The sequence below is a fragment of the Quercus robur genome, chromosome 7, assembly GCF_932294415.1.
Source record: "Quercus robur chromosome 7, dhQueRobu3.1, whole genome shotgun sequence".
Taxonomy (NCBI): Eukaryota; Viridiplantae; Streptophyta; class Magnoliopsida; order Fagales; family Fagaceae; genus Quercus; species Quercus robur.
This window is the reverse complement of record NC_065540.1, coordinates 42,140,681-42,162,920: the sequence shown is the minus strand read 5'-3', so window position 1 is coordinate 42,162,920 and position 22,240 is coordinate 42,140,681. Positions and strand designations below refer to the sequence as shown.

Sequence of the window (22,240 nt, the reverse complement as noted above, 5' to 3'; positions counted from 1 at the left end):
TTATATGGGTCTTTCCTGATCATCTGGATCTTACACTTGTTGATCACCTAGATCCCTACTTGAGTACTCATCCTATCAGACACCCCTTTCAGCCCTTTGTGGGTTAATGCGGCCAGAAAAGTAGCTGCAGTGCATTTAATGTAGTGGTGGCAGCTTTTCCTTAGATATTTTGAGTTTTCTTCTCTCTCATGTGTTCAAGGGGTGCACTTCAACTGCTTGAGTATACATTTGGTCTACGTTTGTCGTGTCCGAGAAGGAATTCCTTCTCGGACCTTCTTCCCTTTGTCTCCCACTGATGAGACTTGCAACGTAGATCATCTAAGTCGTGTTTCTCTCCTCGGACTTGTTAGTGTCCTCAAACAAGGCCCAAGGCCCAATACATTATTTGGGCCCTAGCCCCCACATAATGTTATAAAGACAGTAATTTTCAGTTTTTCACAATTACTATTTTGTAAATTTTTACTAGTTTTTAAATAATTTATTATATTTCTAGACTTATTTTATTTTATTTTATTTTTTTAAGGTTTTACTAATATATGCCCTTAAGGTATATGTTAGTAAACTATTTTAGAATATTTTTAAATAAAAAAGTGAAAAAATAATTAACTTTTTAAACAAAATTTTCAATTTCTTATAAAATATTTCTTAAAATGAATTATTAATCGGACTATTTTTTAAATGCAATGTGCAAGCAAATGTGTAGCTACTAGAATCTAGAAATGTCATTTTTTTTCATCATAATAAAAATAAATCATATTATATATAATAAAAGTTGGCTTAGACGCCATGGGTGCGCCACGTGACTTCACAAAATTGCATAAATTTTATTAAATTTTTAAATTTTTAAAGAACTAAAAAAGAATAGTATACTACAAGGGCTCTAATTTATTCTTATCATTAAATAAAATTAGATTGACATTATTTTTTATTTGTTAGGATATATTTCTTAAATTAATAGATAATATTTAACATACACAAATTTAATTTAGATAATGTAGGGATAAAGGCCCAAAATGACATGTTGGGCCTTGGGCCTTTGTCTAGAACAACTAAATTGTCCGAGGAGAAACAAGTCGTTATCAGGATTTCCCATTGAGAGACATACAAATGAGGGACGAACGGAATATGATCCGAGGAGAGGTTCCTCCTCGGATATGATAAAGACAGCTCAAACACATATTCTAGCAACTTAGGCAACCCTTCAAGAAACTCCAATAATAGGAATGTGTCTCATGAACGTGCAAGAAGGAAGGGAACTCAAAAATATCTAAGAGAAAACTGCTACTACCACATTAAATGCACTACAGTTACTTTTCTTACTACATTTATGTGGAGAAGACCTTTAAACAGTGTTATCTCAACGAACGCAACTCATAGAAAGCCAAAGAGGGTGTCTGATGGGACAGGTACTCAAGTAAGGGCTTAGATGAATAACAAGTGTAGGATCAAGATGGTCCAAGAGGGCTATACAACGTGAAAGACCCTCCATGGGAAAAGGGACGGAAAAAACTGTAAACAAATCTGTAATAGAGCTTTAAGCAGAAAATATTTAAGAATCAACGTCCTCGGACCAATCCGAGAACATTATTCCTTAACAAGCTTCTGTTATCTTTCTCTTTTTAGCATTAAAATATGTTTTTCAGTTACCTGGTTCATGCGAGCCCAATTTCCCAATCCACTCTCTACAAATTTATTGTTTTTGGCTGTTTTGGGTTTAAGCCCATACATCCGTGGGGCTAGAAGCCTAAAGCGAGTCTATATAGATAATATTTATCATCTAATTAACATTATTTTTTTATTTGTTAGGATATATTTCTTAAATTAAGGGATAATATTTAACATACAAAAATTTAATTTAGATAGTATTTATCATCTAAATTTTCAAAATTTAATATTACTAAATTAATATTATTTTATCAGAATATCAAACTACAAAACTTGATTATTAAGGGATAAGCACAATCCAACCTCTTCAAGAGGTGATTAATATAAATCTATCCCAAAAAACAGTATATATCTCCAATAATTTAATAATCTCTATCTATCCCAAAAAACAATATATATTTCCATTAATTTAATAATTTCTACGTTGATGCAACCACGTTCTCTTTCTCTCTTTTTTTTTTTTTTTTTTTTTTTTTTTTATATGTTGCGTTATGTTGAATCAACTCTCTCTTTTTTTCATTCTATTCATATGACCTTTTTATAATTCCAATTTTTATGGGATAAAAACAAATACATTGATTAGATATCTTTAATTTCAATAAGATTTAAATGAATTATATTTCGAATGGAACTCTACCAATATATATAACCCTATATATCCTTTTTGGAATGAAAATTATTTCAATATGTAAATGCCAAAATCCCATGACAATTAGGGGTGTCCGCAGAGATGCCATCACCGATCCAACCGACCGGTGCCGATTGTCCCACATCGTCGCTGCCATTGACCGATAGAGCCGATGCCCACGATCGAAGCTCGAATGGACTTCCGATGCCGGTGCAATGCATTCATCGGATCAGAGAGCCCGAAATCGAGCCCCTGCCGAACCGAACCGATATGTTTGAAGCATGTCTTTCAGAGGTTTGGTCCATTCTTAATACGACGCCGTTTCAAGTATGTCTTTTAATTTTTTTTAACAAAATGGTGTTGTATTGGGTGTTGTAAAAAAATAACAAACAAACAAAAGTACAAAACAATGTCGTATTTTCTATTTTGCTAGGTTTCCAGATTTTTCCCTCATTATATATTCTTTCTTTCACCCTCAGAGCCTCAAAGGTCCTTAACTCTCTCTCTCTCTCTCTCGCTCTCACCTCTTGCCTCTCACCGGCCTTAGTAGGTGCTCACCAGTCACCGCCGCTCATCAAGGAAAACCACCGATAAGGTTTATCCGTTTGAGTTAGTTTATCTGTTTATAGCCATAGGTCCATTGTATTTTGTATGTTTATACAGTTATATTAACATTGTTTCAGCGTTTTGTATTTGGTTTATATGAAAAGTGGACAAACTATTTTGTATTTGGTTTATACTAAGTTACTAACACTGTTATGGGTTACTTATTTGTATTTGGTTTATACTAATACTAATATTGTTACTAAGTTTATAGTTTATACTAAGTTCCATTCCCTCCTGTTACTGTTACCTATTTGTATTTGGTTTATAAGTGCTCTGTTTTTTTTTTTTTTTTTTTTTTTTAATGTTTTTAGTTAATGAAATGATAGTATCCACTAAAATGTGATATATAATAAGTAGTAACAATTTATACTATCTGGGTTTTGGTTAATAGTTTATACTGTTTGGATTTTGGATCATTACTGTTTGGGTGAACATATTTTTTTTATAAAGTTTTTGTTGAATAGATTTTTTTATAGATTGAACAATTTTTTTTTTATAAAAATAAAAAATAAAAACAAATTGTTAATGTTTCAAATCAAACCGACCAAACTGATTAAACTGAGCCGATCAAACCGCATCGCTATAGGTCGGAAAACTGACCCTAATTGGTATGCATCGGTTTTAATTATTACAAAATCGATCCCTATCGATTCAGTAACAAATTTGAAAAAAAATCGAGCCAACTGAACCACGCACACTCCTAATGACAATGCAAGTATGCATTCTTTCTTCTTTTATTATTATTATTTTCATTTTGTTTATTGTCTTTAGTGTTATTATTGTTTTTTTTTTCTTCATGTGATTTTAATTAATGAATTTAAAACATTTGAAAACATTGTCAAGTTTCTAAAAGCTCCTTCTTTATTTTTGTATTTTGTTTTTATTAAATTGATTAGATTTTGTGTATTGGTTGTTTTTTATTTAAACTAATTTTCTTAACTTTGATCTAATTTATATGCTTAGGGTTATGGTCTTAGAAATAATGATTAAATATGGTTAGAATTAATAGATTAATTTTAACAATTTTCTTATTTGATTTTTATGTTACATCAAATTATCAAGATTTTCTACACATGTATTCTTGAATTATCAACTTTAATTTTAATTTATATATGATTCAGATTATATTAATTTTAGATTTATCAATTGTTTAGTACTTCTTTAAAATAATTATCAATTTAAAATTTAATTTGGAATTATCAATTTAATTTAATTTTAGGAAGAAATCTCACTCCTTATTTTAGTGAGTTAATTATTTACACTTAATAATTTTATCTTTATTGAATCTACTAAATTATATATAATTATTTATACATTTACCTTATAAGCTTTTTTATAAAACCGAGCAACACTATAACTAATAAATAAATAAAAACTAGAAATGTCATGCCACGTGGATCAGACCTTTACTTCTGAGTCTGACACGTGTTAATGTAATATCCCGAAAAAATAAAATAAAAAAAAAAAACTGAGAAAATTAAAAAATAAATAAATTTTTTGTTTCTTCCAATTCACCGAATTGAATATAGGCAAAAACATAAAATCAAGATATTTAAAAGGTACTGAGAATTTTTTATTTGTAACCAAAACTCTTAGCAAAGAAGCAAACACTATGGAGGCCAAGATCGGCAAGTTCTTCGATTCCGTTGGCTCCTTCTTCAGCGGCGGCGATCAGATCCCTTGGTGCGACCGCGACATCATCGTCGTAAGCTTTCTTTTTTCCTTTTACGGGTTTTGGGTCACAGATATATTGGGTTTCAAATTTTACCAGGTTGTTCTATTTTGCTTCTTTATATAGTCTTTCTTTATCTGAGAAAGAAAAAAAAAAACATTATTAGTTTGATATTTACTTGAATTCATGTATGGGTTTTCCTTATTGGGTCCTCACTTTTAAGCGTAAAAGATTTAATTTGATAACATGTAAGTGTTCATTTTGGATTTGAGGTCTGAAGTGGCTGAGTTTTGATGAGATCATTGTTATTTTCAGCCAAGAATACTGAATTTTGGGTCTGTTTTCTATTTAAACTTTTTTATTCTGTATGCATGGACCAGTTCTTCCATTCCATTAGTTTAGGCCTTTGTGTGTTTGAAGTTTTACTAACCAAATTAAATCTAGATTTGAATTGTGATTGTTAGAATATTGGTTAAGTGATTAAATTCACGGTTTCCTATCCGCTTATGCTTTTGGGAAAATTGGGTAAGTTATTGGTGATGTTGTATTAATGAACAAATGGGGTTTGTTGAAATTGACATTTTGTAAGGTTGTCTTTTGGTTTTTCAAGCACTCATGAATCATTTGCATCCATGTTATTTGAGCATGTGATGCAATGTGTATAGTAGGAAATTTTATGTGGATATATGCCTATATGGTGTCCTGATTTATTGAGTAGTTAAAGGATAGTTAACGCGTTCAAGCCCTTCATGAGAGACAGGGTGTCGAGTTAGTTTTTCTTCCTAGCAATACATCTGTAGAACCTATAAATAAAAAATAAAAAAGAAGAAGCAATACATCTGTAGAAATGACTACATGCTTGCTGGAGATTCTTTATCATGTTGCTGCAATCAAAAGAGACATGCTGTGGAAGGGCGTGGGTTGGGATGAAAGCAATGCTAGAGTTGTTGACGTTAATCGATTTTCTCTACTTCTTTCAATCTTATGGTGATCGCTATTTATTTGCTTCCCCGTGAGCAACTTCTTGATGTTATGGGAAGTTTCTTTGAACTGTGATTTCATTGGTGGATCCCAAATTGGTTTTTCTAGGCATAAGTGCATAACTGCAAAGTAGGGATTTACAAAGTTGGTGCAGCCGTTTTTGGCTTAACTGCAAAATAGGGAATCACAATGTGGAGCTGGAACTTCCTATTCCAATTTGTCCCACTTGTGTCATGTCAAATTTTCATGTGAGAGACGTGAAATATGTTGGGGCCTTGGGGGAAAAATATATGGATTAAAAAATTTTGGTGATTATAATGGAATTGGCCTTTAACATTTAAGTGTAATCTATGCCGCTCAAAGTCAGTTTCCGTGTTTTAAGGATATAAGAAGCAATCAATTGATGTTTACTTTAGTCTTCATACTGCCATAGTCACATTATTTAAATCCTTTTCCATTTTTTCATCTATTCTTTGGTTAAAACTCTACTGTGTCTTGGCAGGGCTGTGAGAGAGAAGTTGCAGAGGCTGGTGACTCAGATGAACGTAAGAGTGATAGCATTATGAGGTTGTCATGGGCTCTTGTTCATTCAAGGCAGCCAGAAGATGTGCAGCGTGGGATAGCCATGCTTGAAGGTACATAAATCTCTAAAGTAGTTAATGTTCTTTGTGCCAAGAGTCCTGTGACGCAATGGCACTGCCCGGTTCTTCCCATGGGGAGAACCTAAGTTCAAAGTTCCCCCTCCCAAAAAAAAAAAGTTCTTCTCTTTCTTGGTTCAAGTTTTTCAAATGTTTGTGTCCTTGATCATTTTTTTAGAATGCTTGTCTCATTCTGGTTCCGTTTATGGTCTTTATAGGCTTCCCCAGTGTTGGCATTCTTCCTTTTACACGCCCATAAAGTCTTAATTTTTATATGTATATGTGTGTGTTGCAAGTTTGTTTACTTATTTTTATTTTTCCCTAGTATATTAGGGTTACTCAATTGCTTCTCCTATGATTATTTCTTTGATCTTCTCTGTTCATATAGACATCTTCTCAATATCCTCTCCTTGGCTACAGTTTTCTTGGAAATATGTAAGAGAGTTATACACACTACATGTAAGACTAATGGGTCTAAAATCTTTAACATTCATGAAGAGCAATAAATGTAGCATTCAAGCCCTTTTCAAACATATTGCTTTTATGGAAATACTTGAGGAAAGTTACTAAAACTTCCCTTATGACACTCCAGAATACTTGGGAAAAAGCCATGCTATAGCCATCTAGGCCCAGTGCCTTGTCCCCATTCAGACTTTTGAGGGCCCGAAAAATCTCTTCTTCAACTTGCAGTTGTCTAACATATATATAAAACTTGCAGTTGTCTAATATATTTGTATCATCGGTGTGAAATGGCAATTTGATAAAAGAATTTGGTATTACAATCACATTTCTTTATCCAAATTGATCATATTTTTAATTTTTGTCTCTAAATTATTTCTTCCATCAGAATGAGTTTTTCAGACTCTGCCTTAGCAGAATCTAGTTTCTCTTCTCAACAGAGAGTGGCCTATCATCCTCCTATTAATCAGATCTAATGATAACTTCCATGAAGAATTTATTTATTTATTTATTTATTTTTTCCTTCACATCACCAAACACCTCCTTATTCCACTGCATCAAATCTTGCCTCAAAAGTTTAGAGTTTTCTTGCCAAAATGAAATTGGGGTTGCCTTGGAAATTATAAGTGGCCGTCCATTGTTTAACCTCCTCCTCAAATCCTTCAGCCTTAAGTCACTTGTTCTCAAATTTGAAAGACCCACTACCTCTTGTAATACCATTATCATTAAGTATGGTAGGGAGTGATTAGACAAAAATCTAGGCAATAGTCTTTACAAAAGACTACTGAATTGCTCCTCCCATTCAAAGGAAACCAAAAATCTATCTAAGTGTGATAACGAGGATCATGATTATCAGACCATGTATATGAACATCCTTCCAAGGGTAGGTCAACCAAGTTTAGCTCAGAAATAAAATATGAGAAATCCCACATCGCAGATTTGTCTCTAGCAGAACCCACTATCTCACTTTGGAATATGGTTACATTGAAATCCCCCTTTTACACCTTGGGATCCCCGCCAATTGTGCACCCTTGCTAACTCCTCCCACAGTATCTCGTTCTGCATCCTCATTGGCTTTATAAACCCCACAGAATGCCTAATAGAAATCATCAAGTACATTTTTTAATCTGCATGATACGGAAAAAATCACCAATAGCTTCATCAACTTTAGTGACTACCCTTGTGTCCCATAGTACCGAAACACATCCTGAAGCTTCCCCAGAATTTAGGTGGAGTTAATCCACAAATTGATTTCCCCAGATGCTTCTTTTTTTCTTTTTTCGTTTTTAATGAAAGTTCCAGATGACCGCATCTAATTTCCATTCCTTCAGTAAATTTCAAATCCTCTCATGTCTCCCCCACACATTCATCCCGTGTAATATCATGACGCTATTTTAGCTACATGATGGTAGCAACAGGCCCTTCCCTTTTCATATGGATCTCCCAATTCTTCTTTTGATTTTAGAATCATGGTTTAATGAGCCAAAATGAGGTTCTGCCCAAGAATTTGACCCTTGGAGTCACCATTAGCCCCTTCTTCTCGTATATCCTTTGATTCCATTCCAGAATCTGTGGAGTTTGTCTTTGCTTACCTTATATACCACGACTGCATAAAATGGATATACCGCCTGCCCTGATCTCCCACTGGATTTAATTGCCCTCTTTCTACTGGTTTGTGTCCTTGTGGTTCATCCTCTTATCTGGTATCTAGTAGTTGTGAATTTTTTTGTTTTGTCCCCAGTCTTGTTTGGTTCATTGTAACTGTTGCTGGTTGGTCAGGTTCTTTCAGATTGGCATAACACTGTGACTCTAGCAGTTTCCGCACTTCTATTCCAAAATTTATCAATCCTGAGTTGCCTTCCAGGATAACCACCATCCCTTCCATACTTTGTTTTGGTTATGAAATTGTCAAACGTGTTGGTACGTTGTTGGACCATGAGGAGGCCTCACAATTGCTCCTCAAGAAAACCTTAGAGCTTTTTTCTTGTGTAAGTTCAATGAATGTATTGATAAGCCACCTCGCACTGTCTCGTCACATGAACACTGAGCATAGGAAATATTTCCCTCTTTAATGAATTCTTAATGTGAAAATGTTAAACACCCCCCCCCCCCCCCCCTCTCTCTCCTCCCTTCTTCTTTTTTTTTTCCTCCAATACAATTTCAAACTACTAGGATTCAATTTGGATGAGTTTGAGCCCCCCATGACCTTTTTCTATGGGGAACAACCCTGAGTGACTACCACCCCTCCTCCCTTAGGACCTCCAATTTTTCCCTTTTGCCAACAGCAGATGAAGTCCTGTGGAAGTGCTGGTGATTTAGTTTGGATGAGTCATGCTCTTTCTTAAATTTTAATTTGCAACAATAAGAGATATTCTTGTACACCCCCTTTTTGTACTTGTTCTGTTCTGTGTTTTGTTGTTAATGAACTTCTTACCTATTACCCAAAAAAAGAATGAACTTTTTACTAAGCAAAAAATAGTAAAGTTGCATATTGCTAGTCATCTCTTGTCTGGATTTCTTATAACCCCTTAAATATCAAATGCACTCCTACATTTGCCCAAGGCCCTTTGCTCCATACATTGCCCTGAGACAAGCAATTGGAACCTGATCCTCTACAAAGTGCTAAGAAGAAAAGGTGGGGTAAAAATAATGTAAGAGGCAAAGCTGAATCTTTGTATGTATATATTTTTAAATCTTTACTTTTGTTTGTTTAATATTCATTTCTTTACTCCACTGTTTAATTGAATTATCTTTTCCATTTAAAAAAGAAGAAAGATTAATCCTGTTACCTACTTTTCTCCTGTCATGCAATTGCTTCTTTGGCTTGTTTACTGAAGGACCTCATGTTTTTGTTTGTCTTTGATGCTATTGAGCTTTTGATATAAGATATTAGGAAATGCAGGGGTTTGCTAACCTGAAAATTATTTTCTGTACTATGTAACATTGTCTTTTGCAGATTCCTTGGTGAACAATACAAGCAGCCCTTTGCAGCAGAGGGAGAAGCTCTATCTTCTGGCCATTGGCTATTACAGAAGTGGTGCATATTCCAGGAGTAGGCAGCTTGTGGAGCAATGTTTAGAGGTTGGTGTTTTCTACTTTTTAGATTGCAAATAATTAATGTAAAATCCTATTCTTAGTTGTATATACCTCCCCTCTTCTACTGTGTGTGCATTCGTGGTTTACATTTGGCATTTGCTTGAGTTAACAGTGTTACATTTAGTACAAATGGGCAGCATTGTAGTGTTTTTATGCTTTAAATTTAGTGCAAATGTAGGCAGCTTTGGCCAACAGTTGTAAATTTCATTTCTTGAATAGTCAACAATGCATGTCTTCTCTTTTGCTGGTCTGCTCACAATGTATGGGCTTTTTTTCTTTACCTTAAACTTTTGCATGTGCATGGAGCTATACCATTTTCATTATTGTACCAAATGTTTGTGATTGATTGTAATAAGTAAGAAAATTTCAATTATTAGCTTATATGATATGATATTTTTAGGACATTCCTCCTTTCATCATTTATATATTAGGGTTTTGATTATTGACTGCTTGATTATTTTCTTATAAATAATGCATGCTCCTTTTTTTATTACTATTATCAACTATTATCTGAAACCATTGATTTTGTAGATTGCACCTGATTGGAGGCAGGCTCTTACCCTTAAGAAGGCTATTGAAGATAAAATTGCTAAAGGTAAAGACTGGAATTTCCATCAACATATTTTTTAATACATAGTAAGCATATTAGACTGAAGTAATATTAAACACTTTTGTTGGAATGCAGATGGTGTTATTGGAATTGGCATCACTGCTACTGCCGTTGGACTTATAGCTGGTGGTATTGCTGCAGCATTGGCTCGCAAGAAGTGAAATTTTGTTTTTAACAATGTGCATAATGACCTGCTTCCAAATTTGGCTTATTTTAATGGTTTGAGTTCCCCACCACCCACCCACCCCCCCCCCCCCCCCCCCCCCCCCCCCCCCAAAAAAAAGAATGTATTAATTGACTATACTTAGAATATAAATAATTATCAAAGTTTGACACCGTTTATGTTATGGAAGTAGGCTTTTTGAACATGAACTTGTAAATTTGTGTGTGTGTGTAAGGTATTCATTTTCAAGTATATTGTGTTTTCTACTTTCATGTAATTCAGGCATTATCTGTTTAGTCGTAACTGGTATCATGGTTGCTATTGGTGGATGAAGAAATTTACAATGATTATAGTATACATTACAGAAACCAAAATGCCCTTGCATGTGCCCTGGCTTTCGTTTTTGTTACCATGAAAAGTGGATGAGTTGAGTCTTTATAGAAACTCAGATTCTCTACAATTATAGCAAAGACCAGGAAACCATGTAAAGCTCAACATGATGGGATGCCCAGCAGTCTCTTGAACTTACAGACGAGCCAGATATGCATTTATGGAGATATCAATGCTAGAATACACACAAATTTTCACTTGTTAAGGTTGCGGTTGTAATTGGTGATTGAAGTAATATCACTTTTACAGAAGCTCATCAACACTTTATTATGTATCAATCACAATAGAATATAGATTATGTTAGCAAATGTGGAAAAAAAAAAAATGAGGTAATTACACTCTCCTCCCTTGAGGATTGAGAGAATGATACTCAACCCTAAACTTGAATTCGGAAAAACACTCTCTTCCCCCTCTTTTATTTATATTAGCAACAAAATATTCTAAATTTTTATAAGAATCTCTTTTCAAAAGTTTAACATGGCAAAACTTAGGCATAGTATTTAGGTATTGTTCCTTAAGTTTTCCCTTTCAAGATTTTGCTATGTAGTTGTACTTAATTAAAAATACACTTCTATCTCATGAGAAAAAAAACCATATAGCTGAATTTTAAGAGGAAACCTAAAAAACATCTAAGTACTGTATCTAAGTTTTGTCCATAAAAATAACTGATAAATTTAGAATAAAAATGCAAAATTTATCAAGCACCAAAACATTTGCAACGGAAAATCTCTCCATAAGCCATTGAAAAAAGAAAAAGAAAAATTGTACTTAATATTTTAAAATATACTTCAATTAAAAACTTAATATAATGAATTTTAATTTTGAAATTGAGGATAATTCTTGAAACTTGCCCTTAAACAAAGGATAGGCTATTACAAAACATTTTTAATATTAATTTAACAAAGTTTGGTCAATCAAATGTCAAGGAGGGGGTGTTTTTTTTTTTCTTTTTTCTTTTCAAACCTCATGAGAGAGAAGTGATATTATCCCAAAGAAAATTATTAAACCTTATCAAAAATTTGTAATGACAGCATCATTAGAAACTACTGCCCTAGGTGGCAAATCTACACCATTTTAGATCTCCATCGAAAGGTGCTGCCTTGCTAAATATTCTCAAGGGAGAATCTAGTTGGCCTGCGCATCTTAATAAGCATCGAACATTTGTTTGCCATATTAGTGTCCAAACAACCGGAACCGAACATAGTGTTGCCCTTTAAAACTTGTATTGGTGGAACCAATATTTCCTTTGAAAGCCATTTTAATTTGAAAAAAAAAAAAAGAAAAAAAAAAGAAAAGAAGAAGAAGAAGAAGAAAAAGAAGGTAATGCTATAAACACAAATGACTATTGTGGCCATTCTTACAGATTCTCATCTGAACTTACAACTAACATTACTTTTTTGCTTAAAAATTTTTTTTTTTTGAAAATTTAGAATTTTCCCAAAAAATAAAAAAGTGGACAAGATGGCTGACCTTTCAGCCACAACAAAATTAGACCTTTTGCCAACAATTAAAGGATTCAATTTTGTTAACAAATGATGTGTAAATGATTCATAGAAGCACATAGAGAAGATATGCTGGAATTCTGTCCAATGCTCATACTGTTCATTGCTTATATAGGAAAAAGGGACAGCTTGTAGGGTTACCCCATGGGAACTTCCTAGCGACTTCCTAACCCTTACTAGAATGGTATCACATATATAACACAAGGTACAACCGTAATCGATCTTATTTGTCTAACAAATTTCATAAATTACACATTTCAGTCCTCAACCTCCCTTTAAATTTTCTCGTTTGTCTTCTTTGCTCATTGGTATGCACATGCTAGGTCTATGATGAAGTAATGAGACGACTTCTTTATTTTAAGACTAGAGGTGTCATTTCCTCATTTTAATGTTATGAAACCTTAAGGCCATGTCTGGTTTCTCAATTTTTTGTTCTCAGTTTTTATTTTCAAAACTTTGTTCTCATAACCCATTTTCACAACTCAAAAGGTCACTTACTTTTGTTTGGCATCAATTAAAAATTCACAACCACATCAACATCATCAATCACAACAGCACTAGCACTAGTATTAGAGGTGGCAAACATGCGGTTCGGGTCTGGTTAATCGGGTTGCGGGTAAAAACGGGTCATTTTAAACTGGTCAATCGAGTTTCGTGTCAAGTTGATCTGTATTTTTCAAACGAACTTTTTTTTTTTTTAATTACAAAAATAAATCAATGACAATTTTTTTAGACTAACATATGGTCAAATCAAATGTCTTGTTTTGTTTACTTATTTTCGGTTTTCCTTTCATTTTAACTCTTTTTTAATAAATAAGTTGTCAACTTGTCATGTGACTCTTATTGGCTATTGACTAAGTAGTACTCTGCCAGCCGACCATACTTTGTGCTTTATGCACCTAGTACCCATGGCATAATCTAAATATATTTTAGTGAATTTTTTTTATTTATAAAATGGTTGGTTCATAGGTTAGCCCGTTTTTGCTTCAGGTCAAAAAATCCAGGTTTAGGTCAGGCATTTTTCAGGTCGAGTCAGTAAATTCTAACCCATTTTGTCACATCTGAGCACTACCAATAGCCACACCCACACCAAGGGGAAAAAAAAAAAAATTCCACCCCTATTCTACAACATACTTGATTAAGGGATTGAAATGCAAGCAATGGGAGGAGAGCATGAAAAGGCACAAGGCTGGAGGCGAATTTTTCCCTCTTTAAAGTCCAGGATTTGGCAGCAACTATTGTAAAATCCCAATGTTTTAACTACAAACATTGAGCTTTTTCATTACTTTGGCATAAGCTACAGGGACAACCCCGCAAACTCAGCAACAACCACATAACCAACCCATAAACCCACTCAAAATTCAACCAACAGCAAACCCATCCTACACAAATGGCAAGACCTACACAAATCCCACCACAAATGGCCACAATCACACCAAACCTAAACCACCAATTGAACTTAGTGCCCGTTTGTTTCCACATTTTGAGCCCAAAAAGTGCTTTTTGAAAAAAGTAAGGCCTAAAATTGCGTTTTGGGCATAGGCCAAAAACGCGGACTGAACGTGGAAATTTTATGGACCTCTGAGGGTCCATAAATGAAAACGCGCACTGCGCATTTTGATAGGTTACCGTTGCTAATGATGAAATTACAGAAATACTCATGAACAAACACTACAAATCATAACAATAAACAATCTTTCTCTCAAACATCTCTAAACTCAAGCATAATCAGATTACCGGAATACAAACTCAAAAACACAGTTTTAAAATTAATCAAATCATAACAATAAAGGCAAAAAAAAAAAAAAAAAAGACAAAGGACAGAAGCCAGTTGACCCATCTGGACTGGGTTGAGGACGAAGATGAGCAACAGCACGAAGATGAGAGCTCCCTGGAATGTTCTTGAATGAGGGAGAAAAGGAAAATTTTCTTATCATAGAGAGAGTTTTGGAATCAAGTAAAAAAAAAAAAAAGAGAGAGAGGGAGCTGGAGAAAGAAAGAGCTCCTGGAACATTCTTATGAATGAGGGAGAATGAGGGAGAAAAGGAGAGTAAAAGAGGGGTAGAGATAGTGGACAATGTGTGGAGGAGAAAAAAAAGAAAAAGAAATAAAACTAAAACATATGGTTGAAAGTGAAATGGAAAAAGAAAAAATAATATAAAAAATAAAAAATCCTAATTGAGAAATGCTACTGTAATATTTTCACAATAAATTTTAAGTAATAGATTGTTATTAGTTAATATTAGTTAGTAAAAAAATAATTTCAGTTGTGGGTTCAAATTAGAACTAGTAACAACTTTTCACATAAATTTTGTTGTGAAAATATTGCAAAAAATGTTGTGGACGTAACACTTCTCATAATAAATTTTACACAGTAATTTGTTATTGGTTCTCATTTGAACCTACTAATGACATTATTATTTTTCTTATCTACCATTAACAACTTGTCATATAGACTTTATTGTGAAATTTTTGTAAAAATGTTGTGTCCATAACTTGCATTAAGAGAGATAATAAAAACAAAAAATTCACTTATATATATATATATATCTTGTCATTTTTGGTAATTTATAACTCAAACCTCCACTTTTATAAGTGCTAACCAAACACTCAGCTTTTTCAAAAAGCACTTTTTAACTGTTTTTACCAAACACTCACCTTTTTAAAAATGCACTTTTTCATCATGCACTTTTTGCAAACTCCACTTTTTTATTATGCACTTTTACAAAAAGCTGAACTAAACTCACCCTTAACCACGAGAGAGAGAGAGAGAGAGAGATGTGAACTCAACCGAGAGAGAGAGAGAGAGATAGGCGAACTGTTGAGGAAGTTTAAAAATAAATAAAAAGATCCATTAGGCTCAATTAATGGCACAGGTGTTAGTATTACAAAAATGGCACTTAACTCAGTTCTCAACTTTTGAAAACTCCAAAATGTTGTTCTCATTCTCATTTTTTTGGCTGATGGGTTCCGAAGACTGAGAATTAAAATGAAACCATACAAACATTGAGGTGGTGGAGCTCACAGCAAACAAGAAATGAAAACTGAAAATGAAGTGTTTTCAGTGAAACCAAAAAAGCTCTAACTGAGTAAGTACTGGCTTTTATTCAACTAGCACCATTTGTGAGGCATTCAGATTACATGCCCTGACTGACATGAATAGTGTTAATTCAAGGAGACTTGACATGGTACGAAGTTGATAAGCCAAAAATGGTGGGTTTTTTTTTTTAATGAATAAAAATGGTTCAAAATTCTTCAGGAACATATCAACAATTTGTTATAACTTATAATAGATACAATGTAGTCTCCATCAGTTTTGCTCTTCCACTAAATCTATAATAATGAAAATTTCATTGTTAGAAGCCAAAGACAATTGGGTAAATTCAACAAGGCAACATCCTTCAGTAGAAATCATCAGATCAACAATATATACATACTCATCCATAGTCCAGATATAAGCCACAATTAAATAATAACAAAAACTATCCCTTAGTGAGTTTACTCTGAAGTGGAAAGAGCTGAATGCAGTACATCTTCAAGATACTTCTCAGCAGCAGCATACTGCCTTTTCTTGTCCTCAATTGCCAAAGCAGCCAAAGCTTTATCCTGTATGACAAGTAATAAAAACAAATTAAAATTTCACAATCTTTCCAAAAATAAAAGAAATCCAACACATGCCAACTGTTCTTTGTTACTGAAATAGAAACTTACCGGCGGCAAGTCCTGGTAGCTCCTCAAGGTTTCAAGTATGGGCTTCGTTTTCTTCTCCAACTCCTTCCTGTGCTCATCCATTTCAACCAGCATCCCATGGCTAATTTCTGGGGCATAGCCCACACGATTGAGTACAGACTGTCCCAAAAAGTGTTAAACATGAGTCGCAAACAAAATAACTTTAAAGAAGAAAAATGTGGGTTAAACCAAACAATAGCATCCTCAAAATATGTAGATAAATCAAATTCAAAATAAATATTGGATGAGAAAGTTCATTTTAAGTCCAATCTACTTATTTTCATCAACAAAAACTGTGACTGCCTCCTAATGTCCCAAAGAACTCAGATAGAGGTAACATGTCTGTTAGGAGCCCAAACAAAGCCAAAACAAATAATCGAAAACACCTAACCAAGGTGGACTGCCGATCAGGAAACAGTTTGCTCTAATAGGCAGCCGAAGCTTCCAATCGGCATTTTGTTGTTATCCAAGTGCTGATTGACAGTTTGATACTCTAGCTCATGCCAACTCCTTGCACACAGGAAGCTTCTAATAACAACCATGTACTTGATTTGGAATTGTAACACATGTTGTAATTGATTAGGGAAAATTTAGCACGTCTAAATGGCTAGGAGCTATAGACTTATAGTGAGTTAGGAGATAGTCAGACATTTCATATATAACCCATTGACATGTGGAAATTCATTCAAGCACGGGTCTAATGAGTTAGTTTGGCAAAAGCCAAATGGAATGAAGCATGTAATAGCCAATGGGAATGAGGCATGAAAGTATATAAATAGAGCATTGTAATCATGTACTAGTCATAATGAAGAATAATAAAATTGATGCATTGTTTCTTGCTTAAGTCTCATTCTATCTAAGTCTTGCTCATTCTTTCTCCTCCCAATTTCTAATGGAGGTCGCAACTCCCTTGAAGTAGTCAACTAAGCCCATTTCCACTCAAACTCTCATGGAACCCATGACGTGACCGAAATACTAGAAGTTCCACACACATACCCTTAACACTTTTCACCTCAAGAACCCACTTGAAACACCAAACTACCCTAACCCTAACTGAGCTCTGATCAATGTCTTAGCCTCTGCATTCATCTAAATTTTCAAACCTACACTTCTAAATAAACTATTCCCAATAGCAGTTAGAAGCCATGGACTCCTTTTAATACTATGAAACAATGCTGTAATGTTGCATAATAATTAATAAGTACTCCCACAACTCAACTAGAACTTCTCCAGACATGAAGTGACTGACTTGTATGAAGTTTCTTGAATCCCTTCTAAAATCTTTATAGATTCACTTTCCAATGCTATTAAGAATAAACCTAAAATCCATCTCCGCCTAGACGTCGCAATAGAGATCACTGGCATAACCTTCATTCACGGTTCTGCAGTGACTCAGCATTCTTCGATTCAACCAAATACTAAAGAGAGTCAACACAATTTCCAAATAGGCATAAATAATGTCAATATCAAGTATTTATGCTTCTAAATCAGGGAACAATGTGATCAAGAGAAAGAAAGTTGGACCTAGAACTAGCTTTCTTTCTTTTTTGATAAGTAAGAAAAGGCTGTATTAATTAAGCTACTTTATGCAAAAAGGGCACATAAAAAAGAGCACAAAAGAGGCAAAATGTACAAAGAAGAAAAGAAGAAAGAAGAGAAAAGAAAAGAAAATTAAATACCAAAGAAAAGAGAACTAATGAACCAAGGGAGGGAATCACTAGACGTGAGTCCCTAAGCCTGAGCCCAATCAAACAAAGAATTACTAAAAGAAGAAAGCAACTAGTCTCCCAAACTCTCCACATCCTCAAATGTCCACCTATTACGTTCCCTCTATATACACCACATCAAACACAATGGAACTAAATTCCAAATGTCTAACAAGTGCTTCCCCAACCAATTCCACCAACCAAAAAGAATATCCGATAACATACTTGGTAAGACCCACAAGACCCCAAAAGATCTAAAGACAAAACACCACAACTGATGAGCCCTCTCACAGTGGCGCAGTAAATGATCCAATCTCCCCACAACAACGGCACATGACACACCAGTCCACAAAAGCAATAACCCTACTTCTCAAATTGTCACCGTGAGTATATTATCCCAAGCTGTGGTCCAAACAAAACATGATGGAGAAACTTGTCGATGCGCCTTAACTCTCCAAATACCTTTCCAAGGAAATACAATGGAGAAAGGACCTCACAGCTCATTATAATACAAACGGATACCAAATTCCCCATTCTTCTTCAACATCCATCTCATGCAATCCCCATTTTGAGTAGAAGGGATATTGGATTCCAAAATATGAAGGAATTCCACCACTAGATCCAACATTCACACACAACATATTCACCTAATTTTTAAATATGTCTACTTCTAACTAGCAGACTCCATTCTTTGGACTCATATATTTGTAACCTTGCTTTTTAACTGAGGCTCGAGTATAAGTGTAATGGCACCCCATTTTTGCATCCCAAATGTCTGCAAACAAGAGTACCTCCACAAGTATTGAACAGAGTCCTATGCCATTTCAGAATCATCCACAAGGACATAAAACATCAGTCTGAGAACAAAACACTGTCAAAGAGCATAAGGCAGCTAGGAGTAGTAGAGGACTGGCTAAGCTTAACAGGAATTCATTATTATAGCTAGTTTTTACAAAAAAATTCAGTTCTACAATCTCATCCAACCAATCATGTGGAGAGTTAGAGAACACACACAGTTTGAATCCAAAAACCAGTGGGCTCATCACAACCCTATACAGATAGTTTAACAACTCACTATCCATGCAATTACATTCAGTTTCTTCAATAAATTAAAAAAATAAATAAATAAATAACAAACAAAAACAAAAACAAAAAATCTGAAGTTAAATCTGCACTCAGAATGGTGCCCTCATTTCATATTAGTTTTGGACCATGTGAATTTCTGTTAATATTACTCAATCCACATAGGCTTTGCATGAAACTTCACCTCTTGTAAATGCATCATACCACCAAAGGACTCACATTTTTTGTCATTAATTATGAAACTTAATGTCCCCTAGATAGTGCCCAACCATTTTTTTTCATGATAAGTGACCAATACTGAGAACAAAGTGTTAAATTTATAATACTTAAATACCTTGTAGTTGGCACACTGTTGCAAGTATTGCCGCTCCTTCGCAGCCATAACTTGCAAGTTTGTCTTCCAATTTTCCATTTGAGCCTCACACGGAGCTACATCATCTTCTAGCTGTGCCAGTGTTCTAAAAAAATGGATTTTAAAAATAAAACAGACAATCAACATCACTTTCATAAAGTGAACTACTTTTCGAAATACCACATAAAAATTTAACAATATAAGAACAGTACTTGCAATGCTTTTAAAAGAAAATATATAAATATGTATCTCCATTAAAATTTTACCTTTTCAAATAAGTTAGCCTAGATATTGCCTTTCGAGTAAAATCTAGAAGAATTTTGGACTCCTTTTGTACTTTAGCCCTCTTTTCCTCCACACCAGTCTTCCTCAAAGAAATATCCCCCATTGCTACAAGAAAGCTATAAAAACACATTTGTCCTAGTTAATCTCCAAAAACTAAATGCAGAGATTAAAGGACAACAAAACTTACAGAAAAACAACAAAGAAAACCCACCTACTTAGTTCAGTGTCTCTTATATTCAACAAATTAGACACATTTGCAAGAACTTGGGCAGATCCAACCACATTCGATGGCAAACTCTCCTGCGCCAACCCCACACTCTCCAATATCTCCCTGATCCTAGCAGCTACAACCATATTAACAAAACAACAGCTTTATGAGACTAGAAATCCAAGTAAAACAAAAACAAAAACAAAAAAACTGCTACTCCAAGTATTACAAGTTTCCTACAATACTGCAATCAATTCATGTAATAAATCTTAGGCAAAATTACAATTTACACCCTATAAGTTTGGCAAATTGTCATTTTAGTCCACTAGGTTTGAATCTTGTCATTTTAGTCATTCCTTCTCTTGCCCTTTGAAAAATTTCGTTAACTTCCCCTCCTAAAACGACGTCTTTTCAGTTTGTAATATTGAAAAATGATTCAAAATGATGTCATCTTAAAAGAGTTAACAATGTTTGTCAAATGGCAATGAACGGAGAGACTAATGCCCATTTGGGATACGCTTATAAGTAAGCTTATAACTTATTTTTCCTATTATTTGCAAATCCCGTGTAAGTCACTTACTTATTTTATTTAACTTTTACCTTTTATTTACAACACTTTCAGTAAAATAAATAAGCCGTTTCCAAACAAAGTATCCATTTGGGTACCCTGTAATTCCCAGTAGCTTATTTACATAGTGTTTATCAAAAGATATAGTTTTTAGTAATGATAACTCTTTATCATCATATACCAATAATTTTTTGGTTTAGGCGGAAATTGAATCTCATATCCCTTATATAACTATCAAAGACTTTTGTAATTGAGCTAATTAGAACTCACGCTAAATAGCTAAATACTAGCTTATATTGCAACAACAACAACAAAAAAGCAAATTTTCAAAGTTAACAGTTCAAATGACAAAATTTAAACTTGGAGGACTAAAATGATAAATCAATATTGCCCAAATTGTATAACATTCTAAGCATCAATGCCAAAAGAGAGAGGGAGAGGGAGAGGGAGAGAGGTTGACCTTGAGAGCGATATTCGGCGGCTTTTCGGCGAAAATCTTTGGCGACAATATCGGCGGATTTTTCTTTGGCTTCGGAGATGGTGATGAGATTGTGTAAATAAGAGACACTTCTGGGAGTGTACTCGAAATCGGGGACTTCTTTGCCGGCATCGCCGAATCGAGCCGCTAGCCATTTCTCGACGTCCGATATTCGCGTCGCATCGGATCCACCACTCTTCGTTTCGCTCTCACTCATCCCTTTTCAAGAAAAATGTGGGATCTGATTCTGATTCGATCGCAGAGTTAATTATTGGAAATAATAAATTTTTGATTTCGATTTTAAATTGGAAACGAAAGAGGAAATGGAAGGTGAAGAAGAGTACCTTTCGAGAGTTAGCTGGCTGAGTCGATTCCGTGAAGAAGAGTACGTTTTTGAGTTTTGAGTTCGAGATGTTTTTGAATGTGACTCGGTCACAACTTTTTCTTTAATGTTTTTTTTTTTTTTTTTGGGAAAGGAACTTTTTCTTTAATGTAATAGTAAAATAATAAATAAATAAATAAAAGTATAGTTTATTTTTATTTAATAATTAAATCAAAGGGTAAATTTTCATTTACGCCACTGAGGTTGGGTTAATGTTAATCAAGTCTAAAACTTTTTAAAACTAACTAATTTAGTCTCTAAAGTCAGTTTAGTCCTTAAAAAAAAAAAAATGGTTTAGGGATTAAGTTTGCTTTAAGGACCAAACTGGTTAGTTTTGAAAAATCTTGGACTTGATTAGTATTAAATTAAATTTAGTTAGTATACATTGGACAGGATAATTTGAATTATGGAGGTCTCTATTAAAAATATTATGAAGTGTCAACTAGTTGACTTACAAAACACTTGGTTAAGTTAGTAAAATTATTAAATTAGGAACTTAGGATAGTTCAATTAAAAAAAAAAAAAAGTTAGGATAGTTATTGGGGCAAAGTATTCTTTTTCATCTTAATCTTTCACACTAAAAACACTTAAATCTTTGAACTATCAAAATGCACAATTGACCCTCCCTCCCCCAAAATTATAATCATGTTTCAATGTTCCTTTACCATCAATTTTAGGGGGATATTTGCAAACTAACATTGTGAAGGGATAGAATATAGTAAGTTAATATGGATTTGAAAGATTATTGGAAACTAGCATCTCGAGTTTTAGAAACTCGAGTTCCCTATAAATCTCGAGACTTAAAGACTCGCTTCCTACTTGCTGAGTTTGCTAAGTTGGACACGTTAATGCCACATAGATCTCGAGTTTTTAACAGTTGAGTTTAAAAAAAATGAATCTCGAGTTTTTTACACTCAATTTCAAACAGATACAAAAATCGTTCAAACCCAAAAAAAAAAAAAAGAAAAAAAAAAGAGAAAGAACCCAGAAGAAAGAAGGAAACCCAGAAGAAAGAAAGAAAGAAGAAGAAGATCCATAG

At 34.0% G+C, this 22,240-nt stretch overlaps 2 protein-coding genes across 3 annotated transcripts; one reads left to right on the top strand and one right to left on the bottom strand.

Annotated features, from left to right (window-relative positions):
* Window positions 1–4,411: 4,411 nt before the first annotated feature.
* LOC126693500 (mitochondrial fission 1 protein A) lies at window positions 4,412–10,821 on the top strand. Its single transcript, XM_050389487.1, has 5 exons — window positions 4,412–4,604; window positions 6,055–6,187; window positions 9,606–9,730; window positions 10,277–10,340; window positions 10,431–10,821. Exons 1-5 carry the CDS (start codon window positions 4,512–4,514, stop codon window positions 10,514–10,516), a joined length of 501 nt encoding a protein of 166 aa, XP_050245444.1. The 5' UTR covers window positions 4,412–4,511; the 3' UTR covers window positions 10,517–10,821.
* A 4,840-nt stretch (window positions 10,822–15,661) lies between these two features.
* Window positions 15,662–21,275, bottom strand: LOC126693499 (AUGMIN subunit 1). Of its 2 annotated transcripts, none has more exons than XM_050389486.1 (7): window positions 21,164–21,275; window positions 20,802–21,066; window positions 19,777–19,909; window positions 19,547–19,681; window positions 19,263–19,386; window positions 16,122–16,259; window positions 15,662–16,016 (listed from the first exon to the last, which is right to left on the bottom strand). In XM_050389486.1, exons 2-7 carry the CDS (start codon window positions 21,034–21,036, stop codon window positions 15,909–15,911), a joined length of 873 nt encoding a protein of 290 aa, XP_050245443.1. In that variant the 5' UTR covers window positions 21,037–21,066; window positions 21,164–21,275; the 3' UTR covers window positions 15,662–15,908. The 2 variants fall into 2 exon arrangements, with proteins under 2 accessions (XP_050245443.1, XP_050245442.1); XM_050389485.1 differs by having other exon boundaries at window positions 20,802–21,073; window positions 21,165–21,217.
* Window positions 21,276–22,240: the final 965 nt, after the last annotated feature.

Coding starts and splice junctions, on each gene's coding strand:
- LOC126693500 (XM_050389487.1), top strand. CDS start 4,512: ATGGAGGCCAAGATCGGCAAGTTCTTCGATTCCGTTGGCTCCTTCTTC. Junction 4,605..6,054: donor GCGACCGCGACATCATCGTC/GTAAGCTTTCTT, acceptor GTGTCTTGGCAG/GGCTGTGAGAGAGAAGTTGC. Junction 10,341..10,430: donor TGAAGATAAAATTGCTAAAG/GTAAAGACTGGA, acceptor GTTGGAATGCAG/ATGGTGTTATTGGAATTGGC.
- LOC126693499 (XM_050389486.1), bottom strand. CDS start 21,036: ATGAGTGAGAGCGAAACGAAGAGTGGTGGATCCGATGCGACGCGAATA. Junction 19,910..20,801: donor CGCCGAATATCGCTCTCAAG/GTCAACCTCTCT, acceptor ATATGGTTGTAG/CTGCTAGGATCAGGGAGATA. Junction 19,387..19,546: donor AGGCTAACTTATTTGAAAAG/GTAAAATTTTAA, acceptor CCATTTTTTTAG/AACACTGGCACAGCTAGAAG.